Source organism: Astatotilapia calliptera, chromosome 7 (genome assembly GCF_964374335.1).
Source record: "Astatotilapia calliptera chromosome 7, fAstCal68.1, whole genome shotgun sequence".
In the NCBI taxonomy this organism is placed as follows: Eukaryota; Metazoa; Chordata; class Actinopteri; order Cichliformes; family Cichlidae; genus Astatotilapia; species Astatotilapia calliptera.
This window is the reverse complement of record NC_137428.1, coordinates 35,149,621-35,175,352: the sequence shown is the minus strand read 5'-3', so window position 1 is coordinate 35,175,352 and position 25,732 is coordinate 35,149,621. Positions and strand designations below refer to the sequence as shown.

At 38.1% G+C, this 25,732-nt stretch overlaps 1 protein-coding gene across 1 annotated transcript in view; it reads left to right on the top strand.

Moving 5' to 3' along the window:
• cacna1bb (calcium channel, voltage-dependent, N type, alpha 1B subunit, b) overlaps window positions 1–25,732 on the top strand; it is a 157,877-nt gene that overhangs the window by 113,876 nt on the left and 18,269 nt on the right. Inside the window, exons 27-39 of the mRNA XM_080303293.1 lie at window positions 41–178; window positions 1,464–1,665; window positions 2,151–2,315; window positions 5,390–5,500; window positions 7,155–7,238; window positions 9,594–9,710; window positions 10,447–10,512; window positions 13,690–13,781; window positions 13,905–14,055; window positions 14,641–14,768; window positions 19,895–19,991; window positions 25,139–25,244; window positions 25,369–25,476. Coding sequence (XP_080159419.1) covers window positions 41–178; window positions 1,464–1,665; window positions 2,151–2,315; window positions 5,390–5,500; window positions 7,155–7,238; window positions 9,594–9,710; window positions 10,447–10,512; window positions 13,690–13,781; window positions 13,905–14,055; window positions 14,641–14,768; window positions 19,895–19,991; window positions 25,139–25,244; window positions 25,369–25,476 — 1,565 coding nt within the window. The remainder of the gene's footprint in view (window positions 1–40; window positions 179–1,463; window positions 1,666–2,150; window positions 2,316–5,389; window positions 5,501–7,154; window positions 7,239–9,593; window positions 9,711–10,446; window positions 10,513–13,689; window positions 13,782–13,904; window positions 14,056–14,640; window positions 14,769–19,894; window positions 19,992–25,138; window positions 25,245–25,368; window positions 25,477–25,732) is intronic.

Sequence of the window (25,732 nt, the reverse complement as noted above, 5' to 3'; positions counted from 1 at the left end):
ACATCTTTTCAACTAATTCTGTCTGCCTTCTTGCTTTCAGGGGTCAGTTTTTGGACTACGACAGGGATGAAGTAACGGCGAAGCCCAGAGTGTGGAAGAAGTATGAGTTTCACTATGATAACGTGCTGTGGGCTTTTCTAACACTCTTCACCGTCTCCACTGGAGAGGGCTGGCCAGTGTAAGTCAGGACAGCCTGCATATCATTTTCAGTAGCACCTAGATGGAGGTCCAAGTGGTTTTTTATCATTAAAGATATGAAACTAATAAATCTGATTAATTGGTGCAGAAAGAAATATTGCTCACATTTTTAGCTGACAATAAGTGCTTGAGTGTTGGAAACATTCGTGACTTTTTCAAGTTAAAATTTCCATTGGTGATTCATCCTGAAAGGCACTCATCACACCTGGAGCCAGATTGTACTGTGCAGTTTAAATTACCTGATTTATCCCAGATGTAATTACTGTGCATTCTGTTAATATGCAATCAAGTTTCATTGCATAGATGTCAGTCTGTCATTCTGTGCCTAGAGGTAGAAACGCAAAATAATGTTGCCGTGGGGGTCTAAGTGTTAACGCCTTTGCTTGAGCTGAAGTACCACAAGCAGATTCATCGTTGTCTCTGTCAAAGGTCGTTGATGCCTGTTTGCTTTTTGGCATTTCATGTACTTACCTGAAAATGAAAAGTAGATTGCTAAACTGAGTGAGCTTGTCATGACAGCTGAAAATCACAGACTTTCTAACAAGCTGTGACAGCTCAGTAAGACCATAATCACAAGGAAGGACTCTTGATTGGTTTTATGCTAGTACATTGCACCTGTAGATACTGCAATATGAGTGATAGAGACACAGCCTTATAACGTTTTGTTCTTAACCTAGAAGCCTTAACCTAAAATGATAATGTATAAAAGAAAAAGAAAAGAAATATTATTAATAAATTAAACAGAAGACGTGGAAGGAACCTCATCTGCTGACTAAAGGGTCACACATTTAAGGGTTGGACATAGGAAGCGCTGATGTTCGGCCGATAACAGATATTCTAAGCTCCAGTTGCCTAGGTAAACCTCCAATGTATTTACCATTTTTCTCATTGGTAGTCACTTCAATCGCTTGCCTCAAAGTGAAGGAAGGTTTTGTTGCTCAAAGTCGCTGAATGTCATTGACTTTCTATGGGTACTATATCCAATTGCTATGGTTACCACATCCAGTTGATTCAGTTGATGTGGATGTGCGTTTAGCCTCTGCTGGTATTGGTCAATTTTTCAAGGTTTCTGGGCGTAATCAGAATATTATCCTTTTCAAGATGGTTCTGTTTTATCTTTAAATGTGAAAATCTCTTCTGTTATTTTTCTTTTGATCCATTGGCCTGCAAGCAACCAAAACCTGCTCAAAATGCGTTGTTTAGTAAAACTTGGGAATAAATCTACATCAGTTTTGAAAATGATTTTAGTCTTTCCTTCTTTTTAGTGTCCTGAAGCACTCTGTGGATGCCACATATGAGGACCAGGGCCCCAGTCCAGGCTTTCGCATGGAGACATCTATCTTTTATGTGGTCTACTTTGTGGTGTTTCCTTTCTTCTTTGTCAACATATTCGTAGCTTTGATTATCATAACTTTTCAGGAGCAGGGAGACAAGGCCATGTCGGAATGTACATTGGAAAAGAATGAGGTGAGAGTGGAAAGTGAAGCACTTTATTGTGGGGTTTTTTTTTTCTTTTTTTGTGGGGGGTGTTCTGGGAAGAAGAAGAAAACACAAATTACAAAGACACTGGTAATTTCTTCAGAGACACTAGCACTCATGCCGATCCTCTTCTAAATGTCTCTTCTATGCAAATCACATTAAACATGACAATTCCCTGCTCTTAAAAAGAAAGCAGCAGGGCTTATCTTCTCACTCCCTTCATCTCTTCTTCACAGGGACTTTGTGAAAACCCTGCTGTTTTTTTTCTATGATGTATTGGCTAGTGATCAGAGAACTTTAATTTGTGGTATCTTCTTTTAACATTACAAAACACTTAGAAAAGCCCGTAGTGGTATGCCAGCTGTTGTTTATTTTAAAAACTTTGAATTCTTCTCTCTGATGAAAGATATAAAGTTGTTGCATCAGAGAGTTTTCTTACCCGATCTGTTTTGTTTTGTCTTTTCAACTCTCAGAGGGCTTGTATTGACTTTGCCATCAATGCCAAGCCGCTGACGAGATACATGCCAGAGAACAAGCAGTCCTTCCAGTACAAAATGTGGAAATTTGTGGTGTCGTCTCCTTTTGAGTATGCCATCATGACTTTGATCGCCCTCAACACCGTCGTGCTGATGATGAAGGTCGGTTTTTTCTCCCACTAATGAGGCATGTGACAGTTCCCTTCAGACACCTCTGAGGCAGAGAAAGTAGTGCATTGGTTCAGCGATAGTTATGGAGTTCCCAATTTGATACAACAGACTGTTGAAATATCAAAAAGGATTACAGGAGATGTTTTTATAAACGACCATTCAATCTTTTACTTTTAAAGGCAATAATGAAAACAACTGTGGTCTGGCATTAAGACGTACTGTTGTTAGCAACTGACTATTGACACTTTACATTACATTACTTTCTAGTTTGAGGCAAAAGAGCTTGTATTTTATCCATTTCCTTTACTCGTCTTCTAATTATTCAGGTAATCCGGGTTATCTCATCTGGTCTGAATGATTTTTTTCTGCCATTATGGAGCCATGGAAACTAACAATGAATCCTGATAAACCCTAAGTTTAGCTCTTGTTCACCTTCAAGGTCGTCTCTTTGGGAAGCTCTGAACTGCATCCTACATGGCTGTAATTTTCAGAAACCTGTCTGGAATGTCCATTCTTTTTTTTCTTTTTCTTTTTCTTTTTTTTTTTGCCTTTCCCGTTTGGTTCTTTAGCCATCAAAATTATTGTCTGAAGGCCGAGAAAGATGCCCCAAAAAAGAGAAAACAAGCAAAACGAGGAAACACGATAAACACAGCACCATTGCAATAACCTAGATAAGTGTAAGTAACAGTAAATACTAAATATTGAATGTTCAAGACATGGTTCCTTGATCTTTTGGATATCACAGGTGTTTTCACTCTTTGTCTGGCCCTTCACCCAGGACCATTTTGCTTTGGGAGACCCTACCAGGGCTGACTCACTAGAACATGCAAAACCCTCCACCACAATGAGGTGGTGATCAGGGCTGGACTGGCCATCGGGCAGATCACGAGGATGCTTGTGATTTTTCGTTTTTATGGGCCGATGGGGTTTTATTTCTTTTCTTTTTTTAACGGTATAAATGAATGGTGGTGGATTGGCCAGTTGGTCATGATCGACTCTGGGCTGGACCAATTACAGCCGAGGAGGAGGAACCCAGCGGAGGTCGCGCTAAACAACAGCAGCACGTTTAAGCTTGATCAGCTGTTGTTAGAATTTATTTAATATTAATTTCTAGTATCAGCTGATGTTTGCTGGAGCCACAGCTGTAAAGCTGCTGGTCATGATATAGTTTGGTTATCTGGTGAGAGGGAAACATGAAACCAGGAGATGTCCTTACTGAATCATCAGAGCTGAACAGGTGATGGAGAAACAGGTTTACCTTTTAGGTGACATGGATGAGTTGAAGGGAAGTTATGAACTGTTTCTGAGAGACAAATAACACCAGCATCCTTTTCTACGTAGCTGACAGCTGGTAACTGTGCAGGGGCGGGTCTCGGAAAGTTTTGCCAGGGGGCCAGGTAGGGCATTAACAGGGAAAGGGGGGCACAAAGAAATACTTTTATTTCTTATTCTCATTTAAAATGTCTAGCTTTTAATAAATAATTATCTGAATCTTATAACCAAAGTTTTTATCTAATGTAAAATGTATAGAAATCCATGATTGTATTCAGTAAATATCAAGTCTAGTATATACCCTAGTAAGTTATAGTATTCTTTCCTTTGGGAAGGTACCATCTGTGCAGTCTGCAATTCTGTTGAAGAAAGATGTTGAATCTATTTAATTACTGGAGAAAAATCATAGATTTCTGTGCATTTGTTTTATACGTGCATTAAATTAAAATCAATTTTGTCAATTAAGCATCGAGGCAGAGGGTACGGGAATAGTTCCCTATTTTTTTTCTTTTCTTTTTTTGCTGGGAGTTGGCAACCCTATTAGTTAGGTATATGTATTTATAAATTAGGTTGTTTTATATTTTTGCTAAGTACTGTTTAGAATACCAGAATAGGGACCGTGGCTCAGGGATTGGGAATCGCATCTGTAACCGGAAGGTCGCCGGTTCGATCCCTGGGCTCTCTGTCCTGGTCGTTGTGTCCTTGGGCAAGACACTTTACCCTACTTGCCTACTGGTGTTGGCCAGAGGGGCCGATGGCGCGATATGGCAGCCTCGCTTCTGTCAGTCTGCCCCAGGGCAGCTGTGGCTACAACTGTAGTTTGCCTCCACCAGTGTGTGAATGTGAGAGTGAATGAATAGTGGTATTGTAAAGCGCTTTGGGTGCTTTGAAAAGCGCTATATAAATCCAATCCATTATTATTATTATAAAGGCTTTATGGCTTTTCCTATAATACCATGGTGAGCCGGTCACTAGTCAAAATGCCCAGGCTGATTTTTTTGTCCCAGTCCAGCCCTGGTGGTGATTCATGGAGGGAAACGTCAACTAAAAATGTAATTAAAATTTCCATGGAGACAAACTTAGGTGCTAGTGTTGGTGCCATATCACAGTCAATCCTCTGGGCACAAGCTGTTCCTAGTTATGTCCCCCCCCCCCCAAGATCCTGATTATATGGTGATATCATAGAGCAAATATAAACAGAGCAGGACCATAAGAGGGTGATTAAAAAGGCATTTGAGAGGTGCACGACCTCATAGAGGAGATGGTTAGAATCTTGTTATGGGTTGAGTCCTGAAGCGTTTTGTTCCCAGTGAGTTCTATATTCAAAACCAAGCAGCAGCAATAGTTGATCATGTGCAGTCCTATTTTATCTCTATGATGCATGGCTAAAGAGGATTGTGGCGTCTTTATGGCAGTCTTGCATGAACTCTGCAGATACATACAATCCCATTTCAATGTCAGTGAAATCACATGCAGTTGCAATACAAGCCTTTTCTGATATGTAAGATGTTTAAAATTTAATAAGCCAGACCTGACAGATGCAGATGTCTCTGGTGGGTGGAAGCAGTCCAGAACAGAACAGGAGTGAATAAACATGAATAAAAAGGATCTGCAGTGTTTTGGTGTTGCGTTTACAGCTGTAGTTTTCAGTATCATGTACAGAGGCTGTCTGATCCATGCATTAAGTGTGCAATAAATAACGGGAGTCAATTTTACACACATTTATTGTTAATATAATTAAAGATATTAAAGAGCAGATATTCAGTGTTTCGTGTTTCATCTTCTGCCCTCAGTTCTATGGCGCTCCAGATGTGTACGAGTCCATGCTGAAATACTTAAACATCGTCTTCACGGGCCTCTTCACACTCGAGTGCATCCTCAAAATTATTGCCTTCAATCCACTGGTGAGTTGTCTTTGTAAGTCTGTATACTGTGCTGTACTCTGCCAGCAGCTGTTGATGGTTTTGAAATGTTCCAGTTTACACTTAAAGGGTTAAGTGATTTGGTTCTTCTAAAGGTTGAGTTGATTTCAAGGTATCTTTTAGTCAGTGACAGTCTCACTTTAAGAAGACTGTATGGATCTTCTTAAAGTGCATTCATTTCAGAAAGAGGAAGAGTTAGCTAACAAAAAAAACAAAAGAGGGAGATAAACAGAAGAGTGCACAAAGGAAATAAATCTCTCAATGTGGCGCCGTCTGGCCTCCAGCGAAGCATTTCATCTTAGGCTCTATTCCATTTGCGAGGCCCATTTATTAAATAGCTTTTCTCACACACCACTTACCTCCACCTGTTTAGCTGTTAAGCCCAGATGACTGCACTCACATCTGCCATTATAAATGCTCTGCTGCCACTGTAGCTCTTCAAAAAGCAGCTGCAGGACCTGGCAGCAGCCTCTGCCCCGAGGAACAGGATGACTGACCAGTCTGAAGAGCCTCAGAAGTTATGCAAAAGATGTGCATTTAGCATTTATGTGTGTGAATGTGTGTAATGTAGGCACATATAAAGTTGATTTGTGTGCTCAGGGACATGGCTAGTCTTTATTCTTTGAAGTGTGCTCATTTGAATACTTTTTGTGTGCCTCAACTTTGTATCTGTGTCTGCAACTTTTTCATATCTAGATCTGTATTAAAATTTGCCCACATATTCGTGCACAGGAGACTCGTTCAAATGAGGCAGTGTAGGGGGATGTTGCTGGAAAATGGATCATAGAATGTCTGCTTGGATTAGATGTCTTAGTATGAATTTGGGAAAATCACAGTGCTGCCAGTCTGGTCAGTTTATTAAAAAGATTAAATTAACTACATAAGAATAAAGGAATAGCTCAATAGTAATAATTTACGTAATCTATAATTAAACAGGTTTTTAAACTGGCATTAGAACTTGGTTTATTGTGGTTAGAGCAGGGAAAATTATATAATAGTCAACTTTGACATATCTATTAAAAGTTCAGTTATGGATTACAATTGTTCACATCTTTTGATAATCCTGAGCTCCCGATTTTTTATTATTAGATTAAAGCTAAATTTAATATCTTATACCTTTGGACCATATTTAGAGTAGAGTGTGGTAAGTCGTCAGTTACATCTAAAAACTGAATGGAGTGCAATGGACAGATACCTCCTTATTAGTGCTAAGCATCAGGGTATTTTCATTTTGTACAATAAATATACACAAATATAACGCAGCACAAACATACGCATACACTGATCAGAATGGAGTGCCCATATTTACTTTACAAATGACACCACAAACAAACACACACACATCCACCTACACAAACGCATTCACATTCACCAGACAGGTCAACCCAGTTAGTTTCATGTTTTATGGTTTTCCATGACATGTGTAAATATTGTAATTCTCTCAGTTTATGACTGTGAATGTGAACAAGAGCCAACTTGTAAAGCCCTTTGAATGAAGGCTCTACAGTTTTTCATTTGAATGTACACTTGAAAGGGTGGAAAGCGTTTTAAAAGCAGTTAGTTATGACGAAGACACTGTATAAAATCTTTAAAGGTTAACTATAACATCCACTTTTCTTCTTTCTCTTTCTTTTAGAACTACCTGAAAGAGCCCTGGAATGTGTTTGACTTTGTGACTGTGATTGGAAGCATTACAGACATTTTGTGCACAGAGATAAATGTAAGAGTTACATTTCTCATCGCATGCACCCATGGGTCACTTCCTACATGGGTACAAAAATTCAGTGCTTGCTCATAGCTGTAGGATCACAACGGCAAAGCAGCAAAGCAGCATGCTGTGACACAGGAAGCAGATTTAGTCCAATCAGGGAAACTGTTATCACAATAATGGACTAATCAAAGTTAATATTTTGCTACAGTGGAAGTGATTTACTCTGGGCATGCAAGCGTTCAAATACTGTTATTATGATTAATCTATTTTCTTTCTTTTTTTTTTTATGTTTTTGTCTATAAAAAGCCAGAAAAAAAAGTTATGAAAAATACCCACCAAAGCAGCCTGGACTGTCAAAAACTCTGACAACCCAGACTGCTGATTTCACATTTTCTATTATTATTTTATTTTTTGGGGGGGGTGTTGTTGTTCAAAGTTTGAAAGTCCGAAATATCACCAATTCCTCCCAACTGTCAATTACTCATTTAGTTGCTGTTCTGACTTTCGCTAAAATTTGAGCTGCTGTAGCATTAATTTGCATGTGTTTTTGCTTAATGTCAGAATTTTTTTTTCCAGCTTCAAAATCATCAGTGTGGATGTCATGCTTTGCTGTACTCTTAGTCTCAGTCCTCGAATCAGCCAAACAAGTCCATAGAAAAAAATATGACATCATAAAAATCTATACATGAAGCAAGGGAAGCCACACGACTTGAACATTAAACTTTACAGTCTTGAACATTTAGTTTCATATTTTTAATCACAGCAGATGCAAAGTATTTGTGCAGCTTGAGGACTGAGGCAGGATACTTTAGCTTTCTGTGTTGCAAAGTCAGCTTTTGTGTGACTTTCTCTTCCTGTGATCATTAGTCTTCTTCTCTGTTTCTCTCGCTGCTTTTTTCCCCCCACTGTTTTTCATCTTCTGCTGTGTCTTTCCTGGCGCCTGTGCCCTCACTCTGCCCCTTCTGTCACATCTGACACCTCTAGACGGTAAGTGGCTTTCCTTGTTGGCCACTGATTTTGTCAGTTCCCCCGTCACCGTGTGCTGTTCTCTTCCACGGCTTTAGTTTAAAGTGTCTAACTACACCTTGAATGTGAGATGATATAAATTAAGACCTTTTAAACCAATGTAGCATGAAATGTGTGCTTTAACAGTAATCAGACCTTCTACGGCAATTACTGTTACATAAGCCCTTAATGTGAAAATGTACAGTTCAGTCAGATCCACTACAGTGAAAAGAACGTTGTTATTTCCATCAGCAGTAATTTATATTTGGCAGCCTGGCGTTTTTCTGGCACCTTTCTGACCTTCCATGTGCATACAGCCAAAGGCTGTGAGAGCAGCAGCAAAGCTCCCTGTACAAAACAGTGGCAACAGACTTGACACTGATTCAGTGTGAAAAGGAGGTGCGAAGGTGGAGGTGGGTTGCAAAGCAGTTTTCAGATGTGCAGCTACTGTAGGCAGTAACTTAAATAGCGTACATTTGCTTTGGCTTTAACAAAATCAGTTGATGTGCTTGGATTTGGGTTGAGCTATACTTCTTGGCCTGCCTTGTGTATGCTGTGTTCAGCTAATGTCATTTCATTCAGCTGGATCAGTTCTGAGCTACGAAAGGATCAATTAGGATTAGAGCTAATACAGTTTTGTACTTTCTAATTATTTTTTTATTTTTATTTTATTTTGACAGTTTGTTTTTAATTCAGTTTAGTTTCAGTTAGTTTTAATTTCAGTTTTAGTTTATTATAATAACCTTGTTAATATTAGTTTGTCTGCATTGCTTCTAGATTATATCAGATTTATCAGTATATCATCCCACTGATCCATCCAAGTATCCATTTTTTTACTTGCTTAATCAGTTCAGGGTTGCAGGAGGACTGAAACCTATCCTAAAAGATCATAGGATGGATGTCTAAGAGAGTAGTGGTTAAAAGTCTTTGGCAACCCCTCATTTCTTTGTATTCTGCTTCCAGGGAGACAGACATTCTTGTCAGTTTTAAAAGTGGCTTTGAGCAATAGTTTTGCAACCTTTCTGGAGTTCTCTCATAGTTCTTCTTTTGACTTTGGCTACTCTGTCACGCATTTTTAGTCCTTGTAACTGATTTTCAGGTTATTGATGCTAATTGTTATTTATTTATTTACTCTTTCTGCTATTAGATCAACTTGTACATGGTTAGTTTGGAGAACATTAAAATAGAGTTTTACTGTAAATCTCAGTACGCATTTTTTCCCTCTAGCAAAAACAAAACAAAAAAACCTGAAATCGTCTACAAAAATGTACTGCAGTATGCTACCAGCTTAATAAATTGTTAATAAAAATATCCTCAAATCTGTTACATAATAACAGATCATTTGTTTGTCTTTCCCAGAAAGAAAAAATCAACCTGAGTTTCCTGAGGCTGTTCAGAGCAGCTCGTCTCATCAAGCTTCTGCGACAAGGCTACACTATTCGCATCCTGCTGTGGACATTCGTTCAGTCGTTCAAGGTAAGGAAAAAACTGAGTAACATAGAAACATTATAAACATCCGAGTTAGAGTCTGAAGCATCTCGGTAAGTGTGTAAACTTGCAGAAAGAAACTGTAAATTTGGAAAGACACACGGGCTGGCAATCTGAGCCAGATTTATTTGCTCTTGCATGAAAGTATATCTCATACAATACAACTAGTGGAATAAAGGGTTCAAAAAACAGGCCTAGGCATGCTTTTTCCTGTTCAAATTGAACAAAATAGCTCTCAGCAGACAGCAGTTTAGATTTTCACACCGTGCCAGTTTTGTTCTCTAAATCCCCTGGGACAAGTTGAGTTAAATGTGGAGCGCTGGGGCCACAGCACAGGGAATTTATAGCAGCTTTAATGTCAGTGGTGAGAGCTTTTAAGCCCAATGAAAATGGACAGTAGCTTCAGAGTGTTAAAAGGTGGCTATTTAATTACAACAGATGTTCGCCGCCTTCTTGCAGCCATATAAATAGTTGGTTGAAAAGAATCAACCCAGCAGGTCAGGTTCGTTGCTCGGGTTCTTAAATAAATACTGTAAAATGTTAGAAGGGTGCTTGTTGCTCTGTAGAGAATCCGATTTATGAGTGTGTACGTGCATACAAACACAGAGGAAGAGATCAAAGAGGCGCTGTGCCCCATGTGTGTCTGGGTGTGTATAAAATGGATATTGCTGGTGCCATGCAGTATATGAGTGTGCTCAGACTGTATTCATGTGTATGCTTTCAGGCCCTGCCATATGTCTGCCTACTCATTGCCATGCTGTTCTTTATCTACGCCATCATAGGAATGCAGGTAAGTCATCATGTGCATAAAGCACATCTGAATTTCATGATTCGATTAAATATGCCTTCTGCAACGTGAAGATTTCCCAGTAGCCTATCAGTGAATGACCTGAGTGGGTGTGACTACACATTAGCTTGTGTTTAACTGGCATTTCACCATTTCTCTTAATTTGATGTCCAGTATAGTGATTGGCATCATTTTAACCAAATGCTCTGTATAAAAGATGGATGTATAGTAGCTACCAGGAATTTACCCGTTGGTTAGTGGATTCATTTTGTTTTATGGTCATTGCCATCTTGGTTTTTGAAGCCACAGTTGACTACATTTAGACCAGCGTGAATTTATCAGTCAGCAAGCCTGGTTAGCACTCATAGACTATATTGGGGAATCAGATACCATCTAATTAATGATAAGTGAAATACAAATTTAAAGCATTTCCTCCACTAAAACAGGTCCACAAACTTCCTAGACTGGCTTTTGGTGTAATTAACTGCACAGGAAGTAATTTTCAGAAATAGTTTATCTCACAGTGGGAAAATCCTTTTGTCACAGCAGTTAAAAACACACCAAACATATGATAAACACCTAAAATAAGTACATTGCAGCTTGATAAAACCAAATGTATAATTATTTTAACATGAAAAATTCCAAAAGCTCAAACCTCCAAAAAGAGAGCTCACTCGCTGAGCAGTATTTACTTTCAAGGGAAAAGTGTTGTATTTTATAGATATTAATTTTGCTTAGTTTGCTGCTTTTAAACTTGCTGTCAGAAGTTTCTAGTGCAGTAAAAAAAAAAGAAAAGTACAAATTCCAGGTTTTTCTTATTTACTCTGTTGAAAGCCATTTTAATCTACCTGACATATAGTAAATCTCCTTGTTTACTAAAATTCACTGAAATGTTTAATAAAAAAAATATAAAGGGGAAAAAAAATTTAAGCATAGTTTTTTTTTCTGTTGATTTATTTATTTTTAGTTATTTTAACATTATACATTAAACATTGAAATTGTTATGTATTTAAACAGTGACGCCATAGTATAGGAATGTGATTTTTATAATTTCCCTATAAAAACACTGTCAGTAAGAAACACAGTTTTAAATAGCTCTATATAGAATTATTATCGTTTTGATGTTTAGATCAGTCTATTGACTGATCTAAGCAGGGGTCAGAGGTCAAATGTTACATGATATTTTAAATCTTTACACACCGCGCTTGTAAGAACTTTGTAAGAGCTTTTTGTCCATTTTTAACCAATAAATCATCAATCAGTAAATCATTCAAGTAAGTCATTAACCCCACTCTACACTTCTACAAAGTTTGATCTGAATTCATCCAAAACTTCACACGCGGTATCGTGTTTACAGACAGAATGACACATGACCACTTTTGATGCTTCAAACCACTATTAAAAACCTCGTGGATGCAGGTGATGAGATTAAAACGACTCTTAACTGAAAATAAAACAATTGAATATTTCTAAGTCAACGAAGCAGAAGAAACAATAAAAAAACTTTCTTCCTAAATGTTCCAAAAAGTTCAAAGCAAATACCAGCTGACATTCAAATGGCTCAGTGTAACAGTGTGGCAAACAGTGCAGTGCAATGAAGTGATGTCGTGTGTGCTACAGTAAGTGTTATGACAGTGCAGGGCTGAGATAACCTGTTAGCATGAGAGAACAGATGAATCTCTGCTAGACAGATGTTTGGAACTACGCAGAGTTTTTGCTTCTTTATTTCTGCTCTAAAGTTTGACGATTTGAAATACTTGCATGTGGAAGTCAGTCACAAGGAACATCAAGGAACTGCAGTTTGTAACACTTCAGCGTGACACTTCATTTTTCAGCCACTGACGCTGCAGCTTGAATATAATTGATTAATAGTCGTTGTTGACTGCAGACTAACAGAACTTCTGTGCTGGATAAATGCTACCTTCCCAGATGTTTCCTGTGTTCTTTAAATTTAATGCATTTTGTCATGTACAGCAACCACAAGAAAAATGTGTCTGGCATTGCTATATGACTGTTTTCTACACTTTTGATACAGTCCTGGTAAAGATATTACATTATAAACTTAAGCACAGACTAAATGTGTTTTCAGAGTGGATTATTCTTTATTTTTGAGGCAGCTGATATAAAGGATTCCAATATGTTTTTCCTGAAAAAATGGATGGACAAGATGCTACCTGCATAGGTGACTGCTATCACGGGTCTCCTGGGTATAGCAGCTGGTGTTTATAGGTCAGCAGGATGGACTTGCCAAGAGGCAAATAAATATTTTAAAAAGGCCTCTGGGATGTTTTATTGGACTGACACCAGGATAACCATGAGTTATGACAGCTATCTACTCTCTTTGTGTCTGCCATTCAGTTCCAGTTCAGGTCAGAAATGGTTTCCTGGAACGACATTTGCATTAAACTATGCTGACATAGCATAAACGAGTAATGCTTGAGATAAATTATAAGCCTGTATCTGCACAATGTATGCAATAAGTAGTTGCAATGCACGCAACATTACACAGTTAATGACAGATAACGTATATACACAAAGAAGGAAAATTAGCTCTAGCTTTATTGGCTTACAAAAGCAGTTTGTACAAGGCCACAATATAATTATATTTCATATTCAAATTACATCCATAAACCACTGTTTATGGCATCCATTAGTACCTATTATATTCAGTGAAGAAACTTAACAAAGACAGAAAGGTCCACACTGGGAATTGTAAGTATACTGTTTATTGGCAGATTATAATTGAATGTGAAACACATTTTCAACATTTCTACAATGTGACAACAACTGGGGCATTTAATATAAATAATGCATTATATATACGGAAAAGAGAGGGACATAGTTTTACATGTAAGTCTTACATAGCAATGTCACAGGTCTGAACACAGCAACTCAGTGTAGGGCGGGAAATGTATAATCTCCATCCAGCTGAGCCTTCTGCTGTGAAATCAGCCGAAGCCTCATGTGTTTATTTGACTTTGGGTTATAATTCATAAATCTCTTACCAAGTATATTTCTTACAGCTAATATTATAACACAGGTTTTTATAAAGGACCAGAGTAAGACTGAGAAAAAATGCTTTTCAACGACCTTGGTTTGTACTACAGGGGTTTCTTATAATTTAAATTATTGGGTTAAAAACAGTTCACATAATCTATAACACCTCCTTTGTTGCTGCAGGTGTTTGGTAACATTGAGCTGAATGAGGAGAACGCCATAAACCACCACAACAACTTCCAGACCTTTTTCCAGGCCTTGACCCTTCTCTTCAGGTAACCCTGCTTCCATGCTCTAATAGTTCTGGCAGCTCAGATAATCCAATGATTTTGGGTCAAACTAACTCAAGCACTCACATTCACTTTTCACTCCTGTATCTTTACTTGTGCATCTTTCAGGAGCGCAACAGGCGAGGCGTGGCATGAGATCATGCTAGCATGCCTCAGTAACCGGCCGTGCGATAAGCTCTCGGGAACTGCAGGAGACGAGTGTGGCAGTGACTTTGCCTATTTCTACTTTGTCTCCTTCATCTTCCTCTGCTCCTTTCTGGTAAATACCTCGTCCTACTGCGTGTTTTCATCGACATACGTTTTCCAGACGTTTAATGTTCTTATTCTGAAAGTCTCAGAAGAATGCTGCAAGTAACAGCGAGTTAAAGAGAACAATAGGAATTAAATGTAAATGAGGTGCTGCTGAGGATACAAACCCCTGTAGATAACAGTCTGTTTAACTGCTTTTTATGCTCTTTTCATAAATCTAATTCAGTGACACAGACAAATACATTCATAGAACATTTTTATAAGACCTGATTATTGCCTTTAATAGCCCAGTAGTGTTGCCAATATGAGGCAATAAAGTTGGTAGCAAAGCTAATTTTGAACTCTCCAATTTATACAGAGAATGGATAAAATTAAATGCATGCATAACAAAATGTTATCTAGTAATATAAATATGTGTTTTTTAATGAATGTGTAAAGCATTCCTTTAAAGAAGAATGCATAGGCTATATAATCACCACAGTACTGTGCAGTTTAAAAAAAAAAAAGTTTAGGTAATAGCTTAAATTAATACCAATGTTCCTATTAATCAACATGTATGCAATTTATTTCACTTTACTGTGATGTCATTTACCAGATGTTGAACCTCTTTGTTGCGGTCATCATGGACAATTTTGAGTACCTTACCAGGGACGCCTCCATCCTGGGGCCTCATCACCTTGATGAATTCATACGTGTGTGGGCAGAGTATGACCCTGCTGCTTGGTAGGAGCCTTTTCTGACTTTGCTACATTTTACTCCCCAGTGTTAGGAAGTGGTAAAGGTGGTTTTCATTTGAAAGGAAGCCAAGTTAGGAAGCAGAACAGTCTCAGATTGACTTCTGTGTCCCAGCTGGATAACTCTGAGCTTGAGCCCAGAGTTTGGGCTGAAGCTGGTGACAATCCCCTCTTTTGGTTGGACTGATGCATGCAAATCCAGAGTTCCACTCGGCGTCCACTCAGCTCTCCTCGCTGATAAGCTCCAAAGCGACTCAGTCTCTCACTGTGGTGTGAAGAGAGACTATTTCTAGCTATCCAGTTGGGGAATACAGGTTCATGCCACGACCCTCGCTGCTCTTTACACCAACCAGAAGCAGTTTACCTTTAATAAAACACTATAAAAGTTTTGAGTGAGACAGTAATCTGTCTCAGATTATGAAAGGCTCCTTAAGTTTTAACGAAAGCTTCACAGGAGCCTTGTCAGTGAGTCGGGACTCCAGGAGAGATGAGAAATATGAAATCATCATCACCTGACAGACATTACGGGGGAGGAAATATTATTTATTCCTTTGAATATAAATGAGCTGCTCTCAGAAGTGCCTACAGTAACATTCAGCTTATTCTCCACTGCTACAACTTCTCTTTATGTCAGTACATTTAAGGCTTATTGTTTTCAGCTTTTATCAAAATTGGTGAGATCCACCTCTCGCCACCGGTTACGGTATTCTGTATCCCTCCACAGTGAAACCAAGTTGGAAGTCCAGAGTCCAGCTTGTGGGGGAAATTTAAAATCAGGCTTTTGATTTTTATTGAAAAACTATGATCATCTTTAATGAAACATGTCACTATCAAAACACAATTCAACTACTTTTTGAACAAAAACAAAAATCTATACTCACTGAATTCCTGAAATTAAAACTGAACATCAGAATCGGGAGAAGTGATACAGTGGGATGCAAAAGTTTGGGCAACCTTGTTAATAGTCATTATTTTCCTGTATAAATCGTTGGTTGTTACAATAAAAAATGTCAGTTAAATATATCATACAGGAGACACACACAGTGATTTTTAAGAAGTGAAATTAAGTTTATTGGATTTACAGAAAGTGTGCAATACTTGGTTAAACAAAATCAGGCAGGTGCATAAATTTGGGCACCACAAAAAAAGAAATGAAATCAATATTTAGTAGATCTGCCTTTTGCAGAAATTACAGCCTCTAAACGCTTCCTGTAAGTTCCAATGAGAGTCTGGATTGTGGTTGAAGGTATTTTGGACCATTCCTCTTTACAAAACATCTCTAGTTCATTCAGGTTTGGTGGCTTCTGAGCATGGACAGCTCTCTTTAACTCACACCACAGATTTTCAATAGTATTCAGGTCTGGGGACTGAGATTCCAGAACATTGTACTTGTTCCTCTGCATGAATGCCTTAGTGGATTTTGAGCAGTGTTTCGGGTCGTTGTCTTGTTGAAAGATCCAGCCCCGGCGCAGCTTCAGCTTTGTCACTGATTCCTGGACATTGGTCTCCAGAATCTGCTGATACTGAGTGGAATCCATGTGTCCCTCAACTTTGACAAGATTCCCAGTCCCTGCACTGGCCACGCAGCCCCACAGCATCATGGAACCACCACCATATTTTACTGTAGGTAGCAGGTGTTTTTCTTGGAATGCTGTGTTCGTTTTCCTCCATGCATAACGCCCCTTGGTATGCCCAAATAACTCAATTTTAGTTTCATCAGTCCACAGCACCTTATTCCAGAATGAAGCTGGCTTGTCCAAATCTCTGAGACAGCTTTCTGTATCCTTCCCCTAAACCATGATGGTGAACAATCTTTGTCTTCAGGTCATTTGAGAGTTGTTTTGAGACCCCATGTTGCTACTCTTCAGAAAAAATTAAAAGAGGAGAGAAACTTACAATTGACCCCCTTAAATACTCTTTCTCATTATTGGATTGACCTGTGTATGTAGGTCAGGGGTCACTGAGCTTACCAAGCCGATTTGAGTTCCAATAATTAGTTCTAAAGGTTTTGGAATCAATAAAATGACAACAGTGCCCAAATTTATGCACCTGCCTGATTTTGTTTAACCAATTATTGCACACTTTCTGTAAATCCAATAAACTTCATTTCACCTCTTAAATATCACTGTGTGTGTCTCCTATATGATATATTTAACTGATATTTTTGTATTGTAACAACCAACGATTTATACAGGAAAATAATGACTATTAACAAGGTTGCCTAAACTTTTGCATCCCACTGTATAAGTCAATTTGAACATTGTTGTTGGTGCTAAAAATGCTGGTATTTCAGAAACTGCTGATCTCCTGGAATTTTCTCTCTCAACCATCTCTAGGTTTTGCAGAGAGCGGTCTGAGAAAGGGAGAACATCCAGTGAGTGGCAGTTGTCTGGGTGAAAACAGCTTGTTGACGCCAGAGCTCAGAGAGAATGGTTAGATTGGGTCAAACTGATAGAAAAGCAACAGTAACTCAGATAACCACTTGTCACAACCAGTATGAAGAATATATGTTATGCAGAAGATCTTCCCTGGTGGGAACACAGGAGAACCTTGAAGAGATGGGCTACAGCAGCAGTAGACCACACTGGATGCCACTTCTGTCAGTTATCAGTTCACACAGGCTCACCAAAATTGGACAACAGAATATCATAACTAATAAGCAGCCAATAAGTGTATATAGTTGTACTGACAAATTTGTAGCACCAGCAGCTTACAGAATTTATGCCACATTGCACATTTTTAATTCTCCCCCCCCCCAAAAATAAAAATCCACTGATGTATAAAAAAGAGAAGTGTAAAACAAACTGAACAATGAAGATCCTGTGCTGTATTTGTTTTTCTTCTAACTGCCTCTTCTTGACAGTTATTCGTTAATGTCCACTGACTGATAATAGATCAATATGAATAGATAAAATGGAATAACCTTTAACCTAACCTCTCGAATATGTCTCATCTCTTTCAGCGGGAGAATATGCTATCGGGATATGTACAAATTGTTGCATTTTATCTCGCCTCCTCTGGGCCTGGGGAAGAAGTGCCCCAGCAGGGTGGCTTATAAGGTTTGCCCTCCCCCACAGTCCTTTTGTTTTTTAAGGGACTGTGATGGTTTCAGACTGTCAGTGTCTCTTCTCATTCACTGGGGTGCCAGAGAATGACCTGAACACACATGCATACAAATGCTCATCGATCCTCCACTAACCAGCCGGCAGGTAACCATGGCGAGTGCAGGAAACAACGCAGCATGTCAGCCTCAAACGGAAGGCATCAGATGCCATGTCTAAGATATTTTCCTGCTTCTAAACACAGGAGTGAAAGAAGAGTGACGACGAGAGCATTGTGTGCTTTGTTTCCACTTTGGTTACTGCTGTTGTCTCTTAGCATGCAGAAAAAGAGTGCATGTTAAAGGAATACTCCACTGAACATCTCGTTTTTGATTCATAAGCACCAACTTAAGAGGTGAAACTGAAAAATTTTAAGTTTTAGATCAGACACATTCATAGATGTTAAGTTTCATGGCACCTAAGGAGCCCTGGACGTCATCAAAACTGTTGATTTCAAATTTAAAATCAATTTTGAAATGTTCAAGTACCCATTTACTCCTGGCTGCATAAATGACATTAAGCTCATGAAAAACTATCAGACTTTATCTAACAACTTGCTAATAAATTTGAACTGTTAACTATAATTTTAGCCAATTATTCTATCCATCTGTTCTGCTTAGGTGACAATTATTTATTTAAATTCATATATTTAACGTAATGTTTCATTCATCTCTCATTTGCAAACAATTTCCATCTCTATAGTTTCTATCCATAGTTTTAGGTAATCATGTCCAATTTTTCATTAATAACCTTATTTAGCTATTTTAACCTTATGTTTATCTTATACATGTCTCATCTAACAATTAATCTTTTTTATCTGTAAAAGATTATTTAGCTAAGATGTTTTATTTTCAGTTTACATACTTTTAGCTACCAATAGCAACTGCTGGCAATGTTTTTAGTGAAAATGTTTTTAATTACTTTTTGATCATTTTTAAAAATCTGTTTAAATAATTTATGCATTTATTTTGGTAGTCCATAACAGCTGCTTATCCATTACTCTTTGGTATCTTCATAGTTGGTGCTATTCAGTTGATTTGTGCACACATGAACACAATAGTTGTGCTCAGGCAGATCAAAACCATAGAAACACTAAAACCCTTGGATTGTCCCCTCCCAAATGCACTCTAGAGACATTCTGTTATGGTGAGAACGTGGCCCGACCTCGATCTGACTCAACTACCAGCTGTATGCTACAGGTTTGAGCTAAACGCTGTAGCTATATAACCATAAATGTATGTATCATGTGATACAGCAGAGTAGCCGGGTCAACTGAGTCAGACTGGAGTAATCCAGCTCTAGGTATGAGAACATCTTAACTCTTCCACTACACTTGTTTATTTTTTAAGACTAGTTTAGTAAATCTCTTCACGTGCGCCCTGGCTACTGCAGAAATACACCCTGTCAACTGTTTGTACCGCTGGTAATGGCCGCTTCAGATTATGATTTATAGATAATATATTACACTTACCCAGAATTGTGGAAAAGAAGAAAGGAAGTACACCAAACTATTCTTATAAATGTCTTCAGGTACTTCTGCATTTATTTAAATAATATAATATAATGTCATTGCAGCTTTTGTAAAGTAGCCTTCAAACTTTCTACATTCGCCTTTTAAAAATTTGTTACAGGCAGTAATATTTACTTGAAACAGATTGTTTTTTCAAGGAGTATTCCTTTAAAGAAAAATGTACTCAGATTTGTTAAAGCATACCTTCCACTGGGAACCTTTCATCTTTGTACAGGCAATCCTCTGGATCATCCTCCCCTCCTTCCTTCTCTGGAATCCATTCCTGAATCTGTAAATTCAACTAGGATGGCATTCCTGGTCATCATATCCTGGAAATCTTATTAACAAGGATTTCTGTGTTTCCTCTCCCTTCTCTTTTTTTTTTTTTTTTGGTTTGGCCACTTTCTGTTATAACTTCCCATTCTTCTTTTACCACTCCACCTCCTCACCTGGGGAAACTTCATCCTTCCTTCCATGGTCTCCTACCAACCTTTCCCTGACAAGTGGCCGCATAGCTTACCGGGATATGTACGAGATGCTTCGGGACATGTCCCCTCCACTAGGTTTGGGAAAGAAATGTCCGCCCCGAGTCGCCTATAAGGTAGAATCGCATCTTCCTCCTTCCTTATCCCTTCTTCCTGCAGCCACCGCAGGTTGCCTGTGCTCACCTGTCAAACATCTTCAGGCTTCTGTCAGTGTGTCAAAGCTGATATCTTCTGGCCTGCTGTTCTGATGTTCTTTCTGTGTACTTGTGTGGCTCTCTTGTCCTGTTCTGTGAGGGTTTTCTGTGCATTTTGTTCGTCTGCTCTAGAGGGCCAGGCAACAGTAATAAATAGAAATAAATCAGGGAGATGAGGAAAGCATCATATTCACAAATTCTCCATTGGAAAATAGGAGGTATTGGTTATTAAAATGGCATCAGCATCAACTAAAATATGTTTTTTTTCTGTTTGATAGTTAAACCTGTCGTTACTTTCTATGTTGACACCACATTATGTATTCTGCAACTCCACAGAGCTTTTGCTTATTGTTTTGGTTTTATGGCTGTCTTGGCACCCCTGTTTCCAGCAGCAGGTTGCTGTTTTCAGCGAACACGCTCTGCTAAATCCACTGTACACCATCTGCCAAGCACCAATTAACAGAAAAATAAAGATAGTGACTAGCTTGTGAGGAAAGAACATCTAGCCATTTGGATGAGACATTTTTCTCAAGGATTAGTGGAGACTGAACACCATTTATGAACTTAATGCATGCCATTCTGTGATTTGGTCAAGTAGCAAGTAACAGACAACCTGTAGGATAATCCAGCTGTGGGTCATCTGCATCTGGAAATGTTTGGTTTAAAAGAAAAAAGGGGTGCAAAGATCCACACAAACACTCAGTGAATAAGAGAACGGGTTGTTCCCCAGACAATTATTTTGTTACTTTGGAAATACTGTTGATGTCTGTAAGATCAAGAAAATACCTTTAAAGATATACCCCACAAGATAAATGGTAAAAAAACAAAACAACCTGGTGTTTTGATTATCTGCCAGGTTTCCAAAAGGTCTTAAGGGATGACAACATCCAGATAAATCACCATTAAATTAGATTTCTTTTCCTGATGGCTTTGGTGAAATCCGGTTGACACTTTATGTTCATATAGAGAAAATTGTACCAGATTTGGTGATTTGTTAAACCATAGCCTCTTCACTCAGCACGCGAGCTTTGTGCTTTGCGCTGTAGCACAGGAACAGAGCGGGAGGGAGAGAGAAAGAGAGCCAGGGACAACAACGTCACATTAGAAAGGTATAGTAATCATCCACAACTATTTTCAGTTGCAGATGATAAAGGATTCAGAAAGTCAGTCATGCAGGCCCATATGACAGAGAATATGCATCTTCTTTTTGTTTTCATATTATAATTTATATTTAATTGTGTTGTGGTTTGCAGTGTTTTGTGTTGTTTCACTTTAAATTTGTTTAAAAGGAAAAAGCTGAAAATTTAAATGGTTAAAAGTTGAAATGTGAATAGCTGGTTTTTGTATTATATGATTTATTTATAACATTTTATGTGGAGTGAATAAATAAAAGTATATTTACGGTGGCCCCTAGAGACAAAGCACGTACGAACTCCAAAACACGTAAAAACTCAAAACACGTACAAAAGACAACAGAAGTGCTCCAGGATGCTGGGCACAGTGTTGAGCTTTTGTTACCTAGTGGCTACACAAGCCAGCAAGTACCAACGACCGGATTTGGTGTGTGGTAATAACAGGTGAATGAATTTTTTTTTTTAATTATTTGAATATATATGAGTGCCTGTGTATAAATACACAAACAATACACACATGCTTTCAATTGTGTAATTTAAGTGATCTAGGTAGCTCTGTTTTGAAGTTAAGTTAACGCTAGAAATGTGTTTTGGAGTTTGTACGTGTTTTGTCTCTAGGGGCCACCGCATATATTTATATATAAACATATATAAATAGTAAAAAAAAAAGTAATTCCTTTTGTGCATAATTTTATATTATTGTTAATAATAAATTTATTAAAGCAACAAAACAACCCGAAGAGCCAGTTTGGAGCTGAAAGAGCCGGTTCTCTAAAAAGAGCCGGAAATCCCATCACTACTGGTTTATGGAAAAAAAAATTGTAAAAAGAGAGAGAATATTTAGCAATTTTTTTCTTGAAGGATCCCATCTGGATTCATGTGCTAAAAAGGATTTATTGAGGAATCTCTCATTCCTGCAAAATGAGTCATTTTAAAACATTTTCACCATCATCTTATCACTGAACGGAATAACGGAGCCTTTCCCATGTGTCCTGTGATTAGAACACCTTTTATCCTTCTCAAGTGGGAGTCAAGTATATGTATATACCTCGACAATCCTCAGGTAGTCCCTGTGCTGGCTGCTAACCTCTTAGCATGCAGACTTAATGTGAGTGGTTCCAGTATGTGCGCAACTGTCGAAATGAATCAGATTTAAAGCAGCCCTGCCCTTGCCCCAGTTAAAAATGTCTGGGTCTGACGTGGCTGCATCTCCAAATATAACTCTTGTTTTTGTGAATCGGAAGGGAAAGACATGAACAAAGCGAGAGCAGCGGTCCACTTGAGAGCAAGGCTAGCATTTTTATCTTTCCCATTTCCATTTTTTTCTATTTCTTCACTCCCACCACTTTGCTGTTGATCACACTCTTTGTTAACCTCCCTTTGTTTCTAAAGAACGCGTTATCATCCTAGTCACAGTTGTCCCTGTTACCCGTTAGTTTACACTTTTATGTTCTGACTTTAGGCAAAGCATCACTCTCCCTTTAGACATTGTATCCTCTCTGAGGATTTCTTTTTCTGTCTATATGTGCAGCTTATGTCTTTGCACGTATGTTTTCTGCATAACAGCATCTAGCACCTTTTTGATGGTGTGTTTCTTCATCTTGTGTCTTCAGCTTTTATTCTTATTCAGTCTGTTTCTGAGAACTACAGAAGCAAGACTTCATAAGTGTCAATGTTTTCTACAGTCCAGGCACTAACTCCCCCTCCTCCTCCTCATTCTCCTCTTACTCGCCTCTAATCGCTCCATCTCTTCATCTTCTTTCTGTATATCTGTGTTGTGTCCATTTCACTTGAAGAAAGTGAAAACCATCAATTATAGCTTTCCTGTTTTTCTGCTGTCTCTGAACTTTCTCCAGTTGCAGTTCAAAGTCATACATGCAATACATGCATGCTTCCACCATCCCTATTATATATTCATCAATGCATGTGTACATGAATCATTGCATTGCTGCACTGGCATGGATTTATGCTGGCTGGTTTCTTCTTTTTTACAATGGATGAAAAATTAATTCAGTGAACGTTCTTTAAAATGGTTGTTTGTTTTTTAAAATTTGATATTTAGCGCTGCCAAGCAATTGCTACTAATAGCAATTTTAAATACTTTTTAATTTGAAAGTATTGAGAGTGGACCTGAAGCTTGCATTGTAAGTGCCAATTTTGTCTAGATTTCTAAATACAATCAATTTTGAACAATATGAAACAGAGAAAAGCAGCAAATCCTCAGAATCTGCCATTAAACTATTAAAAGTAATAATCAATGTCATCATTAGTTAATTAGTTTATTATGTCAGCAAGGCTTTCCAGAACTAAGTGAAATTTAATTTCTTTTATGCTGGTGCAGTGACCTGTTCTTTCATGTTTCAAGACAAAGAAACTTATCATTAAAAAAAGGTTTGGAAGCCAGCTGATTGGAAATGGTTGACTGGTTTAAACCAACCAATATTCTCATTTTGATGGTGCTGACAAATTGAGGTTGTGGAAGCTGTATTATAAACAAATTTCCAATTTAAATAGATTCACATTGTTCTCACATAGAACAATAATAATTTATCACTGTAGTAAAATGGTGCTCTGGATTCTTTATTTAGAAAATAGAACCATTACAGGTTCGGTGTGAACAAGTAGGAGAAAAATACAGAGTGAAAGTTGGTGCAGTTTTTAATTTTACTAAAATTTGACTTGGACTTTTTTTCCTTATAGAAAAAAGTATCTATTGTAATGTAACTATAAGGTAATTTAGCCCTAAAGTGATGGAGGACAAGTGAAACCACAGAACCATAGAATGTATATAAAAGATGGATGTAGTGCCTTAAGCCTGCATTCTTTCCTGTGACCACCAGGGGGAACTCCTATGAATGCAAAAGGAAGTGTGTCATCTCAAACACTGGTTTCAGTCAGGTCTGCTACTCAGTCATCCAGTTTTGAAATGGCAATACGGCAACAGCAAAATTGCTGAGTTTGAAGTTTCACAAAATAATCTCATTAACTGTTGAGTGATAATGGCTGTGTATAGGTTTTATGTACAGTCTATGGCAAAAAAGCATTTGAATGTTCAGATAAAATTAATGTGCAGCTTCAGTGAAAGTTAAATACACCAAGCAAGGACCTTTTTTGTGTATTTTTTTAAACAAAATTCCCCGTCTTCTGTTCCTTGCTCAGTGTTTTTAGGACATTATAGCAGGAATAAACCCCACAGACCATAAGCACATAGAAAATATCAGCTTGATTTTTATCTTTTGCAGCATTTTCAGCACATTAACATTTTGATGGTTGGTTTTTCTGTCAAACTGATTAAAGAGCTGCGTGCCAACCAGCGACCTTTCCTTTCTCCTCCTTAAGTGACTATTTCGAGAACGAAGGACATGCTGCTGCATGTTTCCAGCAGCAGCAACAGCAGTGAAGGCTCACAGTGCTTAGCATTATAAGTTAATCATATTTTCGGTTTTTGGAGAACTGTGCCACGTAGCAGTCTCGTAGCAACGACAGCAGCCATAAACGGCTCTGTTTACTGCTGTTAGGTTGTGGCAAAAAAGGGTGAATCTTTATTTGGATGGACTAAAATAATTCAAAGTGATGACTGATTTATCTTTTTTCAAATATTTTTTTTTTGCATTTTTACTTTAATTTTACAGTAAACATAGGAGTCAAAAATTATTTTATTAACCTCACCCCAAATATTTACTCTTTTACTCCCTAACGATTCTCTAGTCGATGCATTTGCTGCATTTTTCTGTTCTATCTGTTGTGATGGGCATCTCTTGTCTATATGTCTATATTAAATAACATAGTCATGAATCATTATTTGCTGCCACAGCATGTAACTGTAGATCATCATACCAGTTAATGAAAACAAATCTTTGTTGTTCTGGTGTTTCTTAATCTTTTAAAATGAGATATATCCAGCATTGATAAGCAATCCTTTAATTTGTTGTGTAGCGATTGGTGAAGATGAACATGCCAATTGCAGATGACAACACAGTGCATTTCACCTCCACCCTGATGGCCTTGATTCGCACAGCCCTGGAGATCAAGCTGGCATCTGGTGAGACTAAAACTACAAAAGCCAGAATCCCTTGCAGCTGCCCTGACAGCTTTGATGTGAATGTGAATGGCGCTGAACTCTCTGGTGCAGATGCGATGTGACATGTTTGTGGGCTCATCCTCAGGCTTGCTGGCACAGCGTTTGTGCGATGCTGACCTGAAGAGGGAAATAAACCGAGTGTGGCCCAACTTGTCACAGAAGACCATGGACCTGCTGGTGACGCCGCATAAATGTGAGCTACAGCTGTGTGCGGGTTTTGATGGGATTTACTAGTTCTTGCTGGTTATATGGTTTTTATTTTTACTCACTTTACCTTTTAAGTTTTGTTTTTGCTATGGCTGTTTCCTTCTATCTTATCACTCTTGCTTGAGCTTGAAAGTTAGGCTAGATTAAAGAAAACAAACAGTTTAAAATGATAAAATAAATTCTGTTATTGAGATATACAGATTTTAGTTTTTAAAGTTAAAAAAAAGGTGTCTACTGTGGTG